We start from the raw sequence: 18,676 nt of genomic DNA on the forward strand, positions 1-18,676 counted from the left end.
TGACTTTGAAGGTTGGACACTAGAGGGCACTAGAAGGAAATAAATGCATCAGTGGCTATCTTAAGAGAGATCTACGAGGAATGGGCTCAGGAAGTTATAAAGTTATTTGCTATTACAGAAAAATTAGAAGGTGTTACTGAAGAGGAACAAGCCCCAGTGAATAAAAATGAAATTGGTTTGAATGTGGATTCAAAAATTATAGCCTATAAGAAAGAGATGGAAATAATGGATTTACAAATGAAACTGCATGATGATTTAATAATAAAAAAAGACATACAAATATTAAACCAGAAGAGTGATGTGGATAATTTCTCTACACTGGATTTACAAAGGGACTTGTTGAAGCTGTCAAAGATTTTCTGAGGAGAGATAGTGAGAATATGAACTAAGATGTGGATAATTTTTTTCTACTGGAATTACAAAAGGGGCTTGATAAAGACTCCAAGGATTCTGAGAGAAGAGGCAAAGAGAGTATGAGAAAGCAGATGTTAGAACTTTGTTTGAGGGATTTAAATGATTGTTGGGAGAAAGAAGAAAGAATATGAAATTGGTTTATTTGATCAAGATTAAAATAAATGGGATGGGGGGTGAAGGAATATGGCGGCAGGACGAGCGATGTGAGAGCTCGAGAATATTCTCATCTACAACGCAGGACAAAGGTGGCTTTGCGGAGTCGGAGAGACAGGCAAACCACGGAGGCAGCACTGGAAGAAGAGCTCTGCCGACGAAGAGCTTCAGTGGCTTTGGAGCGGCAGGCGAAAGCTTTAACTTTCTTCTTGTCACTTTCAGTTTTGCCGTAAAAGAGCAGCCAGGAAGCCAGGAAGCAAGAACCGTAGAGCCTGCGTGAGTAGCCTAGCTTTCTAGGCAATTCTGCTGCCCCCTTCACTTCGATGAAAGGAACAATAATTACTGACTGAATAAAGAAAAAAGAAGAAACTTCCTAAGTAGGGAGAAAAAACCCTTTACAATTGGGGGGAAAAATCTTTATTATAAGTCCTTGCTGCGATAAGGGGGAAACTGATTTATTTAATTAATTCATCACGCCATATTGTAATATACTATAGCTTTATATAAATGCTTAAGCATATTTTGTACTGTATAGGTAGAAATAGATATTGTATATTGTATATTGTAACATATAAACAAATAGTGTATTAGGGTTAATAGTTAAGATAAGCTAAAAAATTAAGAAGGATATTTACAAAACAAAATGAATACAAGAAGACAGATTAGGAGAGGCTCAGAAGCGGGGGGAAGGTGAATGGTTGAAAGCCATGTTTGAAGACTTTACATACACAGAAAACAATTCAAAACATCACTCAAAATTTAACTCATTTATTGGAAGAGAAAATTGATGGCTTTGAGAAAAGATTAGACCATAAGTTAGAGACAATGGACAAAATAATAAAAGCAGATATCCAAGAAGTAAGAGAAAGAGTGGAGAAATTAGAATGGGAAAAGGACACTGAATTAGACGGTTTAACTGTGTTAGAGTTAAAAGAAAAAGAATACTGTATTAGGCTTAGAGGAGTACCAGAAAAAAAAGAGCCAGAAATTAGAGAAATAGTGATTCAAATGCTTGCCAATTTAATTGACCGGGATGAAGAAAAATTAGAAGAAAATATAGAAAAAATATATAGAGTTAACTTGAAATATGCAAAGGTTCATAGGAAACCAAGAGACATAATAATTGAATTTGCAAGAAAGAGGACAAAAGAATTGATAATACAGGCCTCTTATGGTAAAAAAATTAACATTGAAGGAGAGGGCAAATCATGATACTGAAGGACATACCACTGAAAATACTTAAAAAGAGAAGAGAATACTTTTTTCTTACTGATGTCTTAAAAAGAAATAAAATTCCCTTCAGATGGGAAAGTCTGAAGGGAGTTAATGTTATGTTTAAACAACGAAGATACAAATTGAATACTATCTCAAAAGCACAGAAATTTCTTAAAAAACATAAGAAAGATCTGGAAACAGATGCAGAGGGGAGTGACAGATTTAAAAGTACAGGAAGTAAAGGAAAGTGTCTAGATTCTGAAGACCCCAGTGTAGAAGAATTAACTTCTAGCTCTAAAGAGTTTACAATACTTCTCTCAAATGAACGAACTAAGATGCCTCTCCTGGAACATAAATGGAGTCAACTCCCCTGTTAAAAGGAAAAAAGTTTTTCATTATTTATATAAATTGAAACAGGATATTATATGTCTTCAGGAAATGCACATTGCTAAAAAAGATGATAAATATTTGATAAACAAGAAATTAGGAAATGAATTTATAACAGCAAGTGAAAAAAAATGGAATTGTAATATATGCAAAGTCTCATTTAAACTCTAAATTGATAAGTGCTGACAAAATATAATAATAGAAATGGAACTGCCAAGCCTTAAAATATCAGTGGTTGGAGTATATGACCCGAATGATAATCAGAAAATTTTTTATCAAAATTTACTTAATGTACTTTCTGAGCTACCCTATAATAATTGGATTATGATGGGAGATTGGAATGGGGTTACTTTACCTATCATTGACAGAAAGTCTGAACAACAAATTAAAAAAAATCAAGGAAAATTACCTCAGTAATTTTTTTGATATGACCGAAAATTTGGCTATTGTGGATGCCTGGAGACATAAAGATGGCTTGGCCAGAGATTATACCTTCTACTCAGATAGATTCAAATCGTTCTCCAGGATTGATATGATATGGCTATCTAAAAATCTGGCAAATAAAATCTCTGATGTAACAACCCTCCCCAGATCCTTCTCAGACTATAACCTGATTCAATTGAGCATAAAACTCCACCCAAAAAATTATAGGTGGAGATTAAATGAAACCTTGCTGAGAAATAAAGAATTTGTAGAAGATTGCAAAAAGAAACTAAAGGAATTCTTTGAATGGAATCTAAATAAAGAAGTAAGTATTGGTACTGTGTGGGATACTAGTAAGGCCTATATGAGAGGGTTCTTTATGTATCAAAATAGGTTTTTGAAAAGGAAAGCACAACAAAAAACTCAAATAATTTTAGATCAAATTAAGTTAAAAGAAAAAGAGCTCCAATTAAAGCTATCTGAGGAAATAAATTGCCAAATAAAAATTTTGCGACAATTAAAAATACTTACAACAGATGAAATTGAAAGGAAACTGAGATATATCAAGCAAAGAAACTTCGAACATGCTAATAAAGCGGGTAAATGGTTGGCATATAAATTAAGAAAAGATAAGGGAAAAAAAACCATTACCAAAATTCGAGAAAATGGGGAAGAATTAGTTGACAAAGAAAAAATTAAGAAGGCATTTTATAACTTCTTTACAAATTTATATAAAAAACAAATATCAATTGACAAAATTGAAAACTATTTGCTAAAACACAATTTAAAGAAACTAACTAAAGATCAAAAAGCAACAATTAACAACCCCATTACAACACAGGAAATTATAGATGCTATTAGAAAACTGAAAACAGGCAAAGCCCCAAGACCAGATGGTTTTTCTGCAGGATACTATAAATATTTCCAAGATCAAATACTACTATCATTTAAGGATTTATTGAATATGATTGTATCAGAAAATCCAATACCTCAATCTTGGTTAGAGGCGAATATTATATTAATTCCGAAAGAGAAACAGGATCTGACACTATGTAGAAATTATAGGCCTATTTCGCTACTGAATAATGACTACAAAATATTTACATTAATTCTAACTGAAAGATTAAAAATATATTACAAGAAATAATTGATCATGACCAAAGTGGATTCCTACCCCGAAGAGACATAAAAGATAACATAAGTACTATCATAAATATAATAGAGTATGCCCAAATTCATAATGAAAAACAGATTATGCTACTCTTTTTAGACGCAGAAAAAGCCTTTGACAATTTAAACTGGAATTTTATGCTTAAAACCTTGGAATTTATGGATTTTGGTGACACATTTATAAAGGCAGTCAAAGCAATCTATACATCCAAAAAGCCAAAATTGTGATAAACGAAGATACAACACAAGAATGTGTAATAGAAAAAGGTACCAGGCAGGGTTGTCCACTCTCCCCCTTACTATTCATATTGGTTTTGGAAGTCTTAACAGAGAATATTAGAAAGGAAAATCAGATTGAGGGAATAAAGGTAAAACAAGAAATATATAAATTAAGAGCGTTCGTAGATGATTTAGTTATTACCCTACAAAATCCACTAACATCTCTTGACTACTTATTAAAAATGCTACAAGAATACGGAGAATTAGCTGGTTTCAAAATAAATAAACAAAAAACAAAAATGATAAACTTAAATATGTCACAAAATATTCAGAATATATTAGAAAATAAATCAGGATTCTCTAGTGTTAAAAAAGTCAGATATTTAGGGATAGAGATTACAGCTAAAACTAATGATCTATACAACTATGCAAAAATATGGAAGCAAATTCAACAAGACTTAGGGAAGTGGGAAAAACTAAATTTATCACTTATGGGGCGAATCTCTGTAATCAAAATGAATATCTTGCCAAGGATGTTATTTTTATTTCAAAATATTCCAATATTATTAACTGACAAAACTTTTAAATTATGGCAAAAAAACCTATCAAAGTTCATTTGGCAAAGGAAAAGACCAAGGATTAGACTTAAATTAATGCAGGATGCTAAAGAATGAGGAGGCTGGGGTCTTCCGGATTTTAAATTATATTATGAAGCATGTGGATTATTATGGGTAAAAGAGTGGAATACTTTACAAAATTATAGATTATTAAATCTAGAAGGCCACGACTTGAGATTTGGTTGGCATGGATTCCTATGGTATAACAAATTGAAAGTAAATAAAGTATTTAATAATCATTGTATTAGAAAGTCCCTTCTTAGAATTTGGGAAAAATATAAATCTAGTCTAACACCCACTCTACCATTATGGATTTCCCCACAAGAAGCGTATAGTAGGAGAGAAAAAACAAGAATTTGCAAATGGCTAAGATATTTGGACCTAATAAAATTTGAAGGGGCTATATATAAAATGAAAAGAAGACATGAATTGGAAAATGAAGAACATCCATGCCAATGGTTTTTGTATTTTCAATTAAAGGAACAATTTAAAATTGATGCCCAAAGTTACAAATTCACAAAAGATTTAACCTGGTGGGATAATTTAGTTTATGCCAACAATGACCACATGATTTCCAAAATATATAAAATGTTATTACAAATAAGAATGGCAAATGTACAAATTAAACAATGTATGATTAAATGGGAGAGAAATCTTGGACATCACATTGACTATGATGTTTGGGACTATGATGTTTGGGAAAGAATGTGGACCAAAGGGCTGAAATTTACTTTAAATTATAATTTAAAAGAAAATTTTTACAAAATGATGTACATGTGATACATTACTCCGGACAAAATATCCAAAATGTTTCAGAATACTTCAAATGTCTGCTGGAAGTGTAAAAAAGAAACAGGAACATTTTATCATATGTGGTGGACTTTTAAGAAGGCGAAAATAATTTGGACATCTATACACAATATAATTTGTAAAATGTTGACTAAAGAAATTAATAGAACACCGGAACTCTATTTATTGGGCATCATGGACAAGGATTTGGAACATGAACATGGAAAACTTTTACGATATTTGATCACAGCAGCTAGAATTACGTATGCATCAAAGTGGAAGGAAGAACTGACCCCCTCAATGGAAGAATGGACATTTAAATCCCTGGATCTGGTGCAGATGGCAAAACTTATGGACCAGCTAAATGATAAAAATGTGGAAGATTTTCAAAATGACTGGACCCCCTTGTTCAACTATGTAGAATCGACCCAAAAAATAACGTAAATGTGTAAAACATATGAATATAATACAAGATGTAAATATTATGTATTTGACTTATATAATCTCAATAGAACTGTAGAGTTATTGTAACCAAATTAGTGAATTGTGAAAATAAATTATTTAGTTAAGGTATAAAATTGTATTACTTAGGGAGTTGGAAATCCATTTCCTTTCTTTTAAACCTCTTCTTCTCTTTCCTCTTTCTCCTTTCCTTTTTTCTTTCTCTTGTTTTTGCATTTTATGTTTATTGTTGATTTGTCAATTTATGTTTGTATTATTTGTGTAAATAATTTAATAAAGACTATTTAAAAAAAGATTAAAAAAAGATTAAAATAAATGGGTTGCTATTTCTGGTATTGTTTAATGGTCTCTTGATTGGGACTGGATGACAATGCTTTAAAGATTTTGTTTATTTGAAGAGAGGAAATGGGGGTGGTATGTTTAAACAGAAAGGAAGATATATATAAAAGATATATATAAAAGGAAGGGTTCAAACTGGGTTTAGTAGATATAGTTCGTAATGGTTTGTAATAGTCTCCCTTGGGGGGAGATGGGTGGTCATAAATTTGATAAATAAATAGTTACATTGTTATTTCTGATAACCCTTAATGGTCTTGGCTGATTAATATGGAGAGATGAGGTTTTAGAGATTGGTTTATAGAGAATGGGGTGAGGTATGGTGAGGTATGGGATGAAGAGATGCTTGGTTTTGCTTTAAGAGATAGTGATCAGTTGTTAATGTTGATTATACTTTCTGGTGATGAAAGGGGAGGTTTCTTCTTTTTTCCCTTCCCTGTTCTTTTTTCTTTTTCTGCACTTTTTAATATTTTTTTTCTTTTTTATATATTTTTATACTGTGTAGATTGTATATTATAATCTTCAATAAAATTATTATTAAAAAGAAGAAGTATCAAAAGCCTTTTTTAGATAATCCATTAAATAGTGTAAAAGGCTACCTTTGAAGTCAGCAGTAAGCAGTAGCAGTATTGATAGGTGGTAATGATGACCAGTGATGACTCCAAGATGCTGTTTCAGAATCTGGGCTCCATATAGTTTAATAAAAGTTTTATTAGAATAAAAACCATGTGGAAAAGGAGAACTACTAAATGGAGATTGAAGATGCTGTCAGGAATCTGAAGGTTGTTTAGGTATTCCTTAACAAATGATTTTTTAAAAATGTTACTCTAGAGACTTATATAAGTTCCCTCATGGTGGTATTGTCACTGCCAAATCTTGCCCCAGTTTGGAACTCATTGGTTTATTTTAGTAATGTGACTTAGTGGAACACAGGGAGAATATAGATAGGCTCAGTCAATGGTATAATGCTTAGAAATAGGAATGAAGTAATATTTATTCAGCTTAAAATGGTAAACTGAAGTTGGCATATCTCTGTATAAATTGAAGTTAACAAGTTTGCTGTTGATAAAACAATGTTTCAACTGCTTATAAATATATATACCAGATCATTTTGTAAGATACTCAGGCTTGGCTTTGTGAGTATTTCTTAAGGTCAAAATTTGCTTAGAGTTAACAATTTAACTTAACTTTCAGAGATTATTCTATCTGAACTAGCTACTTAGATCCTAGCAATTTAATCACTCCAGATTCTTCTGTTACTAGCTTGAGCCTTCTTTAACTGAAGCTACTGAAATTTGAACCAGTTATTTTGATTAATGGAATATATACTTGGGTATACTTATATACTCAGATATTTACTTGGACATGACTTTTTACTCAAACCTCCCAATTTGTCTCCTCTAAATGAAATTTGAAGGCCATTTATGGTTCCCAGTTGCTGAAGTATAGTCCATCTTTTCTTTATGATTGCATTCTCTTTTCATCCCAATTTTGAATGAATTTCCTCCCTTCTGGTGCTGGGAGTCACAGCTGTTTTACCATAAAATCATACCATTCTAGTAAAGGTAAAGGTTTCCCTTGACGTAAAGTCCAGTCGAGTCCGACTCTAGGGGGCGGTGCTCATCTCCGTTTCAAAGCCTTGGAGCCGGCGTTGTCCCTAGGGACACTTCCGGGTCATGTGGCCAGCATGACTGCACGGAACGCCGTTACCTTCCCGCCGAAGCGGTACCAATTAATCTACTCACATTTGCATGTTTTCGAACTGCTTGGTGTGCAGGAGCTGGGACTAGCAACGGGAGCTCACCCCGCCGCGCGGTTTCGAACCGCCGACCTTCCGATCGGCAGCTCAGCGGTTTAACCCGCAGCGCCACCGCGTCCCTTCCCATACCATTCTAGCTGGCATAAAAATAGATTTGAGGAGCCAGTAGAGGCGTAATGGTTAGGAGGTTGGGCCCAGATTTAAGTTCATCCTTAGCCACAGGAAGCTCATTAGGGGCTTTGGCTCTGTCACTGTTTCACTCAACCTAACCTACTCACAGGACTGCAATTGTAAGAGTGGGGGAGTGCTATAGGCACTGCCTTGAACAGCTAGAGGAAAGAAGATAGAAATATAATTAATAAATTATTGGGTTTTGGAATTTTTAAAATCACAGATTATAAGAGTCTACAAAGCCGCAGTTCAGCAAACCTTGGACATCACGTTTCTCTCTGAAGGAAAAGAATTTCTTACCAGCACTGATGCAGTAAGCCAAGACTCAGCTGACCGTACCATCATTGCCTGGGACTTCCAAACTGCTGCAAAGATCTCCAATCAAATTTTTCATGTGAGATATATATTTATTTTGTTATTTATTTTTAGGGTTCCTATATTGCCATATATGAAAAATGTATCACCAATAGCAATTAGCTTGGGAAGCAGTTGAAAGAACTTTGTGTTGTATTTCTTGAAAGACCACAAAATACAACGACTTTCCTCTTATAAAGCTCAAGTACAGCCCAAGATCAGTTTAACCTCTGTAGAAACCACACAGTCATGTACTTCAGTTCACAGCATGTTTATTTGGAATTTTCATCTACCCCAACAGATGTCTGGAATTATAACTTTAACAAGGCTGTTGTCTTTGATTTAAGGCATTATCATCAGTTCAAGGTGCCAGGAAAGTGAAGCTTTCTTTAAAGCTTTTCAACATTTGTCTCACTCCAACCTATTCAAGTACAAAGGATATCCTCAGAGGACTTTCTCTAAGTCTACATACTATCAGAAGCTAGACAATTGGTAATTGGAGGGACAGTTTTTTTCCTATGAACACTTTCTCCTGCTTTCCTTCTCAAGTGAAGACCATTTTTGCTGAGCCATCTTTGATCAATTGCATTGTAACCTGATTTTTTTCTGGGATGTTCGTTTGAATTTGCTCTTCTTTCTGTAGTCCCAGGTGGCAATGATCTTGCGAAGTTGAGCTAGGTCAGAGCTGGTTAGTACTTGGAGGGAAAACCATCAGAAAGCCCAAGGCTATAGAGAGAGAGGGGGGTGGGGGGAGAGAGAGAGAAAATGTCAATCCCCTTTCATACGTTTGCCAAAAACCCTACATGGACATGCCTAAGTAGTCACCAGGAGTTAAACTTGATTGAGGGAGTCTTTACTTTTTTATTCTTTTTGCAGTTTGAATTTTAATTGTATTTTATTGGATATTGTTAAATAGGTGCATTGATGCCTTCCTGGAGGGAAAAAGGGAAGAGGAAGGAAGGAAGGAAGGAAGGAAGGAAGGAAGGAAGGAAGGAAGGAAGGAAGGAAGGAAGGAAGGAAGGAAGGAAGGAAGGAGGGAGGGAGGGAGGGAGGGAGGGAGGGAGGGAGGGAGGGAGGAAGGGAGGGAGGGAGGGAGGGAGGGAGGGAGGGAGGGAGGGACTCACAGGTACATGATCATTCTCTTGTTAAAGACAGAAATCTTTTTTAAAGTAATAGAGCTAGCAAGGATGATGCTCATCAATGATTGGTTCAGTGCTTTTCAAGCTAGAGATTAACTTTTTGGTCACCAATGTTCTGTGCTGGAGGAGAGTAAAGACCTTGAACTCACTGTGCTGGTGCCAAGAGATTTTGTTTTTGATGACAAAATTAGTTCTGACCAGCCTTCAGAATGTTTAATAAATAAATATATCAGTCCTAACTGGCTTGGAGCATGCACACTAGAAGAAGAAGAGAGAAGCAAAGTTTCTGCATGTCTGCCAATGAAACATCTGTCAGGATAAGATATGTTATTGACTCTTGGGAAGTGATCTATTGCAACCAGGGGTTGGAGGATATTTCTCTCAGAAGTTGAGATTGGCAGTGTGGGATGCAAGAGAGCATTGTTTTGCTTTCAGAAAGTAATGGGTACCCTATGTTTTCCAGTTTTGAGGAGTTTCTGCCTTCTGTTCCAGTGATGGGCAGTTTACAGTACATGCCACTGCAGCCCTATGCACAATCTTTTTATGGCTTGCAGAACAGTTTAAGGTCATAATTCTAAGATTTAGGACAAAAATTCTGATTTTTGGTGGCATGATTAAAAGTGCAGCCTCTGGCCATGAAAAAGTTGCCCACTTCTGTTCTACCACATGCAAGGAAGACCTTAACTCGGTGATAGAGCACGTGCTTCGGCCCCATGTTTACTCCAAGGCTTCTCTGAGTAAAAGGATCAGACAACAGATGATGGAAAGACTGTTTGAGACCTGTTACCAGACTGACTAGTTAATATTGGACTGGAGGAACAAATATCAAAAAAAATAATTCTGCGTGCTAAATCTCTTAAAGCTGGTTTTTAATTTGCCTTGATGTGTAGGCTGTATGCACAGGGGGACGTAAGAGATGTTTGGGGCTTTAGAGCCCTTCTCCCTGACATCCAAATACCATGCCCTGCTATTAAAAGAGATAATACATAGCAGAGGTGTTGTGTAAGCATGTATACACTCTTTCAGCATGGGGAGCCTCATTTCTGTTTCTTGATGAGGGAAAGACTTGGAGCTTTAGAATAAGTAAGGCATTATCTACCGTTCAGCCTGAAAGTGTGAAGAAGACTCCTTTGAAGATGCTGTCCATTTGATGATTTTAAAAAGAGGTCTTATAAGTTCCTTAGGGAAGGATACCAATCTCAAACATAGCCAAACCTCTGTACAAACTCAGTGCAAGTTTAGTCTTTTTTGAAAATGCAAAGAATAAAGTCAGTTGGTATCCATTCAGTTTTGAAAAGGACATTTCTGCCCTGGTAGAAAGTGGAGTGTATGATTCAATAGCATGTTCCTGTCCCCATCTTCCAAGGTGGCTTTTGTCCAGTTTTGTAGATGCACTGTTCTGTGCAAAAAGTGTCATAGTTGGTTTGGCATTTGCACTTCAAAAGCAACACAGTTCAGTGAATAAGAATCTGCAGTGTGCTCAGTTTGGATGTATTCAGAAGCTTAAGATGATTTCCTCTGGAGAAAAGGGAAAGATTGAATAAGGTAGTTTCATACTTCTCCTGGAGGAAGTATGAATTTGAGAGAAATTGTTGTGAGTGTGGTTAACAATTATTAGAAATTGCCTTTAATATCTAATTTCTGTTTCTAAATTTGCACATAAGTGGCTTGTGCACTCCTAGAAGTCAGTGGTCCACTTTAAGCAGCGATATACATGTTTAAAAATTTTCAGTCTGATTAGCACTTGGAAGGATCTGCATTTTGCTCATAAACACAGTTTGGAAAAACTGCAAACTTTTTCACAAAGTTGATGGGAGATTAGGAAAAATATCTCACGAAAGTTAATGTCATTTTCTGGCTTAAACAAGTGGTCAAGAAGAAATGAAGCTTGGCACTTTGCATATAGAAAACAGAGCATATAAAACTGAATCCTGAGCTCCATTTTACAGAAGTGAATTTTTTGTTTAGAAGCATTTCTCATTTCCACCGTATTTCATATCTTCAGTGATTGCTAAATCTTGCCACAGCATAGATTCCTGTTTGTTCAGAAGTTCATTTTGTGCATATCTGTAGCAACTTCAGAATAAACATATGTACTATGGATAATGTTTAAGTATATCAATGACCCCTGAAAATCTTCACTTATTTAGGGAGGAATTTCATTAATATTTCTGGTGGGAAGCTTTATTCTCCAACAGGTTAGGAAGGGGGCCAAAACGAACTTCTTCAAAACATTCCTGACTGAGAAATTTCTGCCCAGTTAATACTGAATACAGTTTTTTTTCATGCACATATGTTATTGAGGGAAGTTGAGGCCTTAGAACAGACTAGAAGGAGTTGAAGTCAAAGCAACTGCTTTCTTCACTAATAAATATTGCTTTGAATCTACAGTTGTGTCTCAGATTTTCTACTCTGTTGTGATAAAATGTAGAGGGTTGGTAGAGTTTGTAAAATATAATCCATAAGGATTGAGTAAATCCCTAATAGTTCATATGACTATAGGAAGAGACACACATTTTCAGAAAATTAAATTTATTTCCCAAGAAATTTTACTGTAGCTTAATTTACTGCACATTCCACCATTAGCAATGCATGGTACTTCAAAGGGGACAGAAAGAGAAGTTTCTATCTTAAGTAGCTTATAATCAGCTTCACAAAGGAAATAGAGATTCTTTTTTTGCAGGTGTAGGATGGGGTTCAATTGTTTCAGGCTTAGTTGCAATAGAATAGAGACAGACTACCTTTTTGTGCTGGGGCAGTGTTTGTATAAACACTTTTTCAACCTCTAAAGGTTGAAGATGGCAAGATAGTGACACAGATATGTTGCTGGATAGGAAAAGGTAAACATTTATTTGGGGGATTTGAGGTTTTATTTTTAAAAAATAAAATAAATGCATAAAATCAGTTGGAGACTTGATACTAGGGCTGTGCAGCACTCTGGAAATAATTCAGAAGAGATGTTTTGGAGCATGTGGGAGAATGAGTGCAGCACCTGTCACAACTTTAAGGCAGCCATTTATTTTCTTAGAATTGTGCAGCTGCTCTCTGCTGCTGCCATGTGATCTTGGGAGAAGAATTATAGGCAAGGGCTATATTCTTGCCCCCCATGCATATTAGGGAACCTTTTTTGGAACTGCATCTAAAGCACTGCACAACCGTACTTGACACCCCTAAATAATATCCTTAACCTGTTGTTGGGCCACCAATTTTTGATGGTGCCAATTTTGGGGAAACTTTAGGGCTGCAAAAAGACACTTGGGGTCGCATATGACCTGCAAGCACTGCAGAATTTGAGTCAGAGGCTGTGAGTGTTTTCACTTTTCTTCTTTCCGATTCTCTTTGCAGGAGCGTTTTACCTGCCCCAGTCTTTCAGTTCATCCTAAAGAGCCTGCCTTTGTTGCTCAGACAAATGGCAACTACATGGCTTTATTTTCCAGCCTGCCACCTTATCGAATCAACAAGAAGAAGAGGTTTGAAGGGCACAAGGTCCGTCCACAGGTTTTGTTCCTTTAATATACCTACTTATATTAAGTTACCGCTTTTCAGTAAGGATACAATTTAATATTGTCTGTATTTTAGTTAATTTAGAATTTAAATTATAGTAAATAACCAAAAGCATTATTAGTTACTAATAGGTTTGTCACATATACAGCAACTACTGCTAACAATGAAAATTCTTCAATGGGGCAGTCTTACTAAACACCTAGGGAAGCAATTAGGCCATTATGGTAAAAATTGACCTGTTTATTATAGTGTAAAATTTCAGGAAGCTATAGATTGCATTGTAATTCCTTAATTAACATCTTGATTTATTAAAACACTCTTAATTCTTGACTCATACAGGTTGAAGGATTTGCAATAGGCTGTGAGTTTTCACCTGATGGAACACTTCTTGTGACAGGGAGTTCAGATGGCAAAGTGTTTTTCTACAACTATCGCACAGCTCAAATTCTCCGTACCATGTCGGCACATAGTCAAGCCTGTGTGAGTGCAGTCTACCATCCAGTCCTTCCATCACTCCTTGCCACCTGTGCCTGGGATGGGATGATCAAAATCTGGCAATAATAGGATTTAGGCAGCCAGCTGGCTTTCCAACTTCATAAATGTACTTTTCTCCTGCGGTTTCATTTCTTAGAATTTTATGTTGTACTGTGTAGTTGTATACTAAACCAGTGTTTCTCAACCTCAGCAACTTTATGATGTGTGGACGTCAACTCCCAGAATTCCCCAGCCACCATGCTGGCTGGGGAATTCTGGGAGTTGACGTCCACACATCTTAAAGTAGCTAAGGTTGAGAAACATTGTACTAAACCAATTTTACTATAATGTGACTAGGTGGGGCAGGACATATCAACTTTCCTGGTCACACTGTAGAAGTAATTAATTTGCCTGGCTCTGTTTTTGACCCACGCTTTGCTGTTGGAACTGTGACCCTTTTCCAATGGAGTTCTCCGATGCTAATAATGCTAGAATGTTCTTATAGACAGCTCCTAAATATATAGCTACTGCTAGCTTTCTCCAAGTTTTTGTTGCAGGGAATTAGGACAAAATGGGCTAGATTGAAAAAGGAGTAAGAATTAGCTGAAGCCCTAAGTCTATATGCTGTGCCTGCTTTAACTGGATGTGGAATGTTCAAAATCAATAGACATAAGTAATTAAAGGGACTCAAGATCGTTCAAGTTCTTCTGAGAACCTAGATTTTTAACCACTTTAGTGTTCCTAAATCAGCATTCCTAGTTTAAACGTTTACTATTCTTTAGCTCTCCTCACTGCTTTACCCTTTTACTGTTACTTGACTTGGTCCTGCAGGCTTTTCATTCAGTTTTAATGGAGTCGCACTACAGTAGAACTGGTGTAGCCATGGAGGCTTTTCTGATGCAATGTCATGTGGTTAGGATCTGATTCTGATATCACTGTGGTCACATAAAGCTCAGAGGGATTTATGACAGTTTACACTTATGGGTGATGCTTGGAATAAAAAATCCTAAACAATTTGCTTATATACTATGATTTTAAAATAGTTTTTTAAATAAGATTTTACAACAAACCTGGAAGCAATAGCATTTCTAAGAGCATAGCTATTTCCATTTATCTAAAGTCAAGGATATGGTAAGCTTTTTATTCCAAAATAACACTTTTCATCTTAACTGGGAGCTGATATATTTTATTATAATAACATAACTGTTTCTGTCTCTGTCCTGCATTCATCTGAAATCCACTCTGAAGGAGCAAGTGGTCTTAGAGAGTAGGTTTGGGATACATGCAGGAGTGTAGGAAGACGAGCTAGAGAAGATGCTGATGCTAGGGAGAGTGGAAGGCAAAAGGAAGAGGGGCCGACCAAGGGCAAGGTGGATGGGTGATATTCTAGAGGTTACAGACTTGTCCCTGGGGGAGCTGGGGGTGGTGACGACTGACAGGAAGCTCTGGTGTGGGCTGGTCCATGAAGTCACAAAGAGTCAGAAGCAACTGAACGAATAAACAACAACAGGAAGGCGAGAGTAAGGAGTTTTGTTGCTCCATGGGAACATATTGGATGTAGCCTACTGGGGCCAAACCTAATAATGATCTTTCACATGTGGTAGCCAGGAACTGGATCACTTAGAAAAACATTATCTATCCTTTCTTTGCAAAGGACAGAGTGTAGTTTTATATTGTGCTAAAATGAAAGTTACTAAACGATGTATGCTAAAATGTACAAAGTAATATATTATATGTTACATAAAAATTAAATTTTAAAGAAGTACCAAAAATATAACCTAAAAGTTTCCTGTTGTAAATATATTTTTCTAAAGTATTCACTGTAAAGTATCCATAACTAAGCCTGTTTGCATGTTTTATTGACTGAATGTATCTATTGATCAGTTTTCCTGTGCACAGCAAGACTAGCATTCACTAAGATTAATAGTCTTCTAGTTTTTAAAAATGTTTTTAAGTTAACATGCATTTGATAGATTCCATAAAACATAAACTTATGAGAATTTACATTACAGCTAGTCCTTGGTTAATGACTGTCCTGTTTAGTGACCATCCAAAGTTACACGGTGCTGAAAAAGTAATTTTATGACCGGTCCTCACATGTATGACCAACACAGCATCTCCATATTTACCACATTACCGTTTGCATGCTTCACAGCTGGCTTCCAACAAGCAAAGTCAATGGAGAAGCAGGCAATGAAATTGCAAGTTATGGTCATGTGATGACTCACTTAATGATTGCATCACTTAGTGATGGAGTTGCCAGTCCCAATTGTGGTTGTTAAGCGAGGAGTACGTGTACATCCATAGAGATACAAGGTGAAGTACTGTATTTCTTTTATTGTTTCAATGTAACAACTTAGCATAACACTTATCTCTAAAGAATTGTCAGAGCCACTTATAATTTAATATAAAAGCACAATAATAAATAAAATGCCATTAAATGAATCTTCTTCCCAAACCAGCAACTGAACCCAACCCCCTGGTGGAGTTACTTTGTAGAGTGACAGCACTATAGAGAAGGGCCTGTACCTCCAACTTGAACAATGTTTGCTGTATTTAAATTTTTTTAGATTATTTATTTTGAACATATCAACTCAGGTTGCACTTTGGAACATTTCAGTTCTTGAATCAATTGATTCCTCAGATTGAGGAATCTGAGTTTTGCTACTATAATTCAGTGTTTATAATTCACAATGTATTGTAAGAAGATTTCAGTCGTTCCATCTTCTTCCTGTGTGCCTTTCAGTCCTGGTGTAGCTATAGTTCCAAATCCCTCACCCAAGAAATCAAAATAGAGAATAGATAAGAAAACTAATAGTACTCCAAGCAAGTAGGGAAGAGGCTGTGTTGTCATAAATACATCACATCTGGACTGCAAAAATCAATAAACCATCAAGGTTACTCAAGCAACCAAAAACCCAAAAGACAAGAGTCCATATGTGTGGAAGTAGGACTACCATCTACATTAATAAAATCCATAATCTTTCAACCTAAATGGTACTTGATTTGTAAGATCCCTCAGTCCAGCATCAGGTGATTCCTGCTTTTATACTATCCTCTCCTAAGCTTCAAGAGGATTTGCAGTTCTCTGGAATAGTTTTTTTTAGGCAAGGCTGCAACTGCAGGGGTAAGCAGGGCATGTGCACTGGGCACCACACTGGGGGAGGGTGCCAAAATGAGTGCTGGGGGGTGCCAAAATGGGCATGGAATCCATGCTTGCCCTGGGTGACACAGACCCCAGTTGCGGGCCTGTTTTTAGGTATATACGGTATAAGGCTGCTGAGGGTGAGATGAAGAGAAGGAAAGTGTGAATGGATATGAACTTTTTGAAAGTAGTGTGCTTGTTCTTTTAAGAGTGAACTGATTTATTTTAGTCATTATATTCAGAACAGCAACTTTTCATCACTCTGTTTATAAAATTCAAGTAATGCCACTTTGGAATATTGCTGTAATTCTAGATTAATCTGATAACCTCAACATTTTGCAAATAAATGTTGGAAAATTCAAAATGTGCTTAACAATGTTGTACTTCAGAGGTTTTCAAACTTTTCAGGCTGTGGAAACTTAGTTAAAATAAAAATTCCTGGAAGCCCTGACCAAGAGGAAATGTACTAGTGATAGAAATTGGCAGTAAAGCAAAAAGTAGACTGATTATTGTAAATGCAAACTTAACATTTTGAATGTACGAAAATTAAAACTTGAATTTCACAATTAACTTGGGAGATTAATGTTCTAATCAAACAGATCAATATTCAATTATTAGGTGTAATTGCTTTTCCTTGGAAAAATGTTCAATACTTGGAACAATTGATGCTACTTGTAAGCAGAGATTATCTTCTATATTTAACCTATTTCTATCCTTGCTGCATATAAAAAGATTCTCTTACAAAGGTATGTTGTTGCAAATGGCATAAAATATTTCAGTCTTGACTGGCAATTTGAGGATATTCTTTTAAAAGCTCTAGCCAGAAAATCTGCACAAGGAAATGTTTATAATGTGAAATTAGTCTAAATGGACCTACATTGTTTCTTCATTAATGGTAATTCAGATGCAGTATGTTCAACAAAATGATTCTGGACCCATTCAAATGTCTGTTGAAGGGAAAATATGCCCTGTGGCACATAAATCAGATAGGTGTTGTATCACTAAGATTTTGACATTTTCTATGAGGGAAATTGTATTTGTTAATTTTTTAAAAATTACTGATATTTGGAAAGCACATAAGATATTAGAAATACACTCACTTCAAAGTGTGAATTTAAAGTGAATTGCATCCATTTTACTTTGATGTTTGAATCTACTTATATGCGTACCTTGCAACATAACACTAATGTCATTCAGATAACGTAAATGTATCAGCCAAGTATGCTACCTCCTGCACTGAACAATTGTTACTTAATTTCTGTGCCAGTTCAAAAGACTGTTCCTATAAAAAAGAAGTATCTCTTGCAGTTTATAGAAAGAAAACAATATTTGCCATGAGACAGTCACCTCACTTCAATATGCAGCAGCCATGTGTTCTCTAGACTCTTCATTTCCTCATATGGCATAGTAAATATCTTGGAGTTGAGTGGACTAGCTTTTATAAGATTCACAATTTTAACTTCTTTGTTGAGTACCACCTTGAGTTCTTTTGGCATATATTTCACTACAAATGAATGACGAAAAAGACAGCAGGGATTATGCTTAATATGTGAAGTTGTAGTTTTCATGTGGGCCACACTACCTGACATTATTCTGACCATAACTGCTGCTCCCTATCAGTGTATATACTGCAACACAAATGCAAAGGTGTTTAATGTTTTTTTCATTAATGTAAAATAGATTAATGAAATTAACTATTTCAGCTCCTGTGGTGCAGGTAGGAAGAGGCTTGCAAATAACCATATCTTCCTCCGCAGATGACTCAACACAAACAGAACACAAGAAAGATTAATAAACCTGAAAACATCAGTGGATTCATCCATTTGAAAGGAAAAACCTGCAGCACTCTTTTTACTTGTTTTATTCCTCTTCACAAAAACTTGCCATATCCTTGACATGCCTTGAAACTGTTAGCAGAGAGTGGTATACGCAGTTGGTTTTTTTG

At 35.7% G+C, this 18,676-nt stretch overlaps 1 protein-coding gene across 1 annotated transcript in view; it reads left to right on the plus strand.

Moving 5' to 3' along the window:
- Nucleotides 1–14,885, plus strand: part of WDR25 (WD repeat domain 25) — a 90,100-nt gene extending 75,215 nt beyond the window's left edge. Inside the window, exons 5-7 of the mRNA XM_063290323.1 lie at nucleotides 8,339–8,509; nucleotides 12,954–13,094; nucleotides 13,452–14,885. Of these exons, the coding sequence (XP_063146393.1) occupies nucleotides 8,339–8,509; nucleotides 12,954–13,094; nucleotides 13,452–13,673 (534 nt within the window). The 3' untranslated portion in view covers nucleotides 13,674–14,885. The remainder of the gene's footprint in view (nucleotides 1–8,338; nucleotides 8,510–12,953; nucleotides 13,095–13,451) is intronic.
- Nucleotides 14,886–18,676: the final 3,791 nt, after the last annotated feature.

This window comes from Candoia aspera, chromosome 1 (assembly GCF_035149785.1).
Source record: "Candoia aspera isolate rCanAsp1 chromosome 1, rCanAsp1.hap2, whole genome shotgun sequence".
Lineage (NCBI taxonomy): Eukaryota > Metazoa > Chordata > Lepidosauria > Squamata > Boidae > Candoia > Candoia aspera.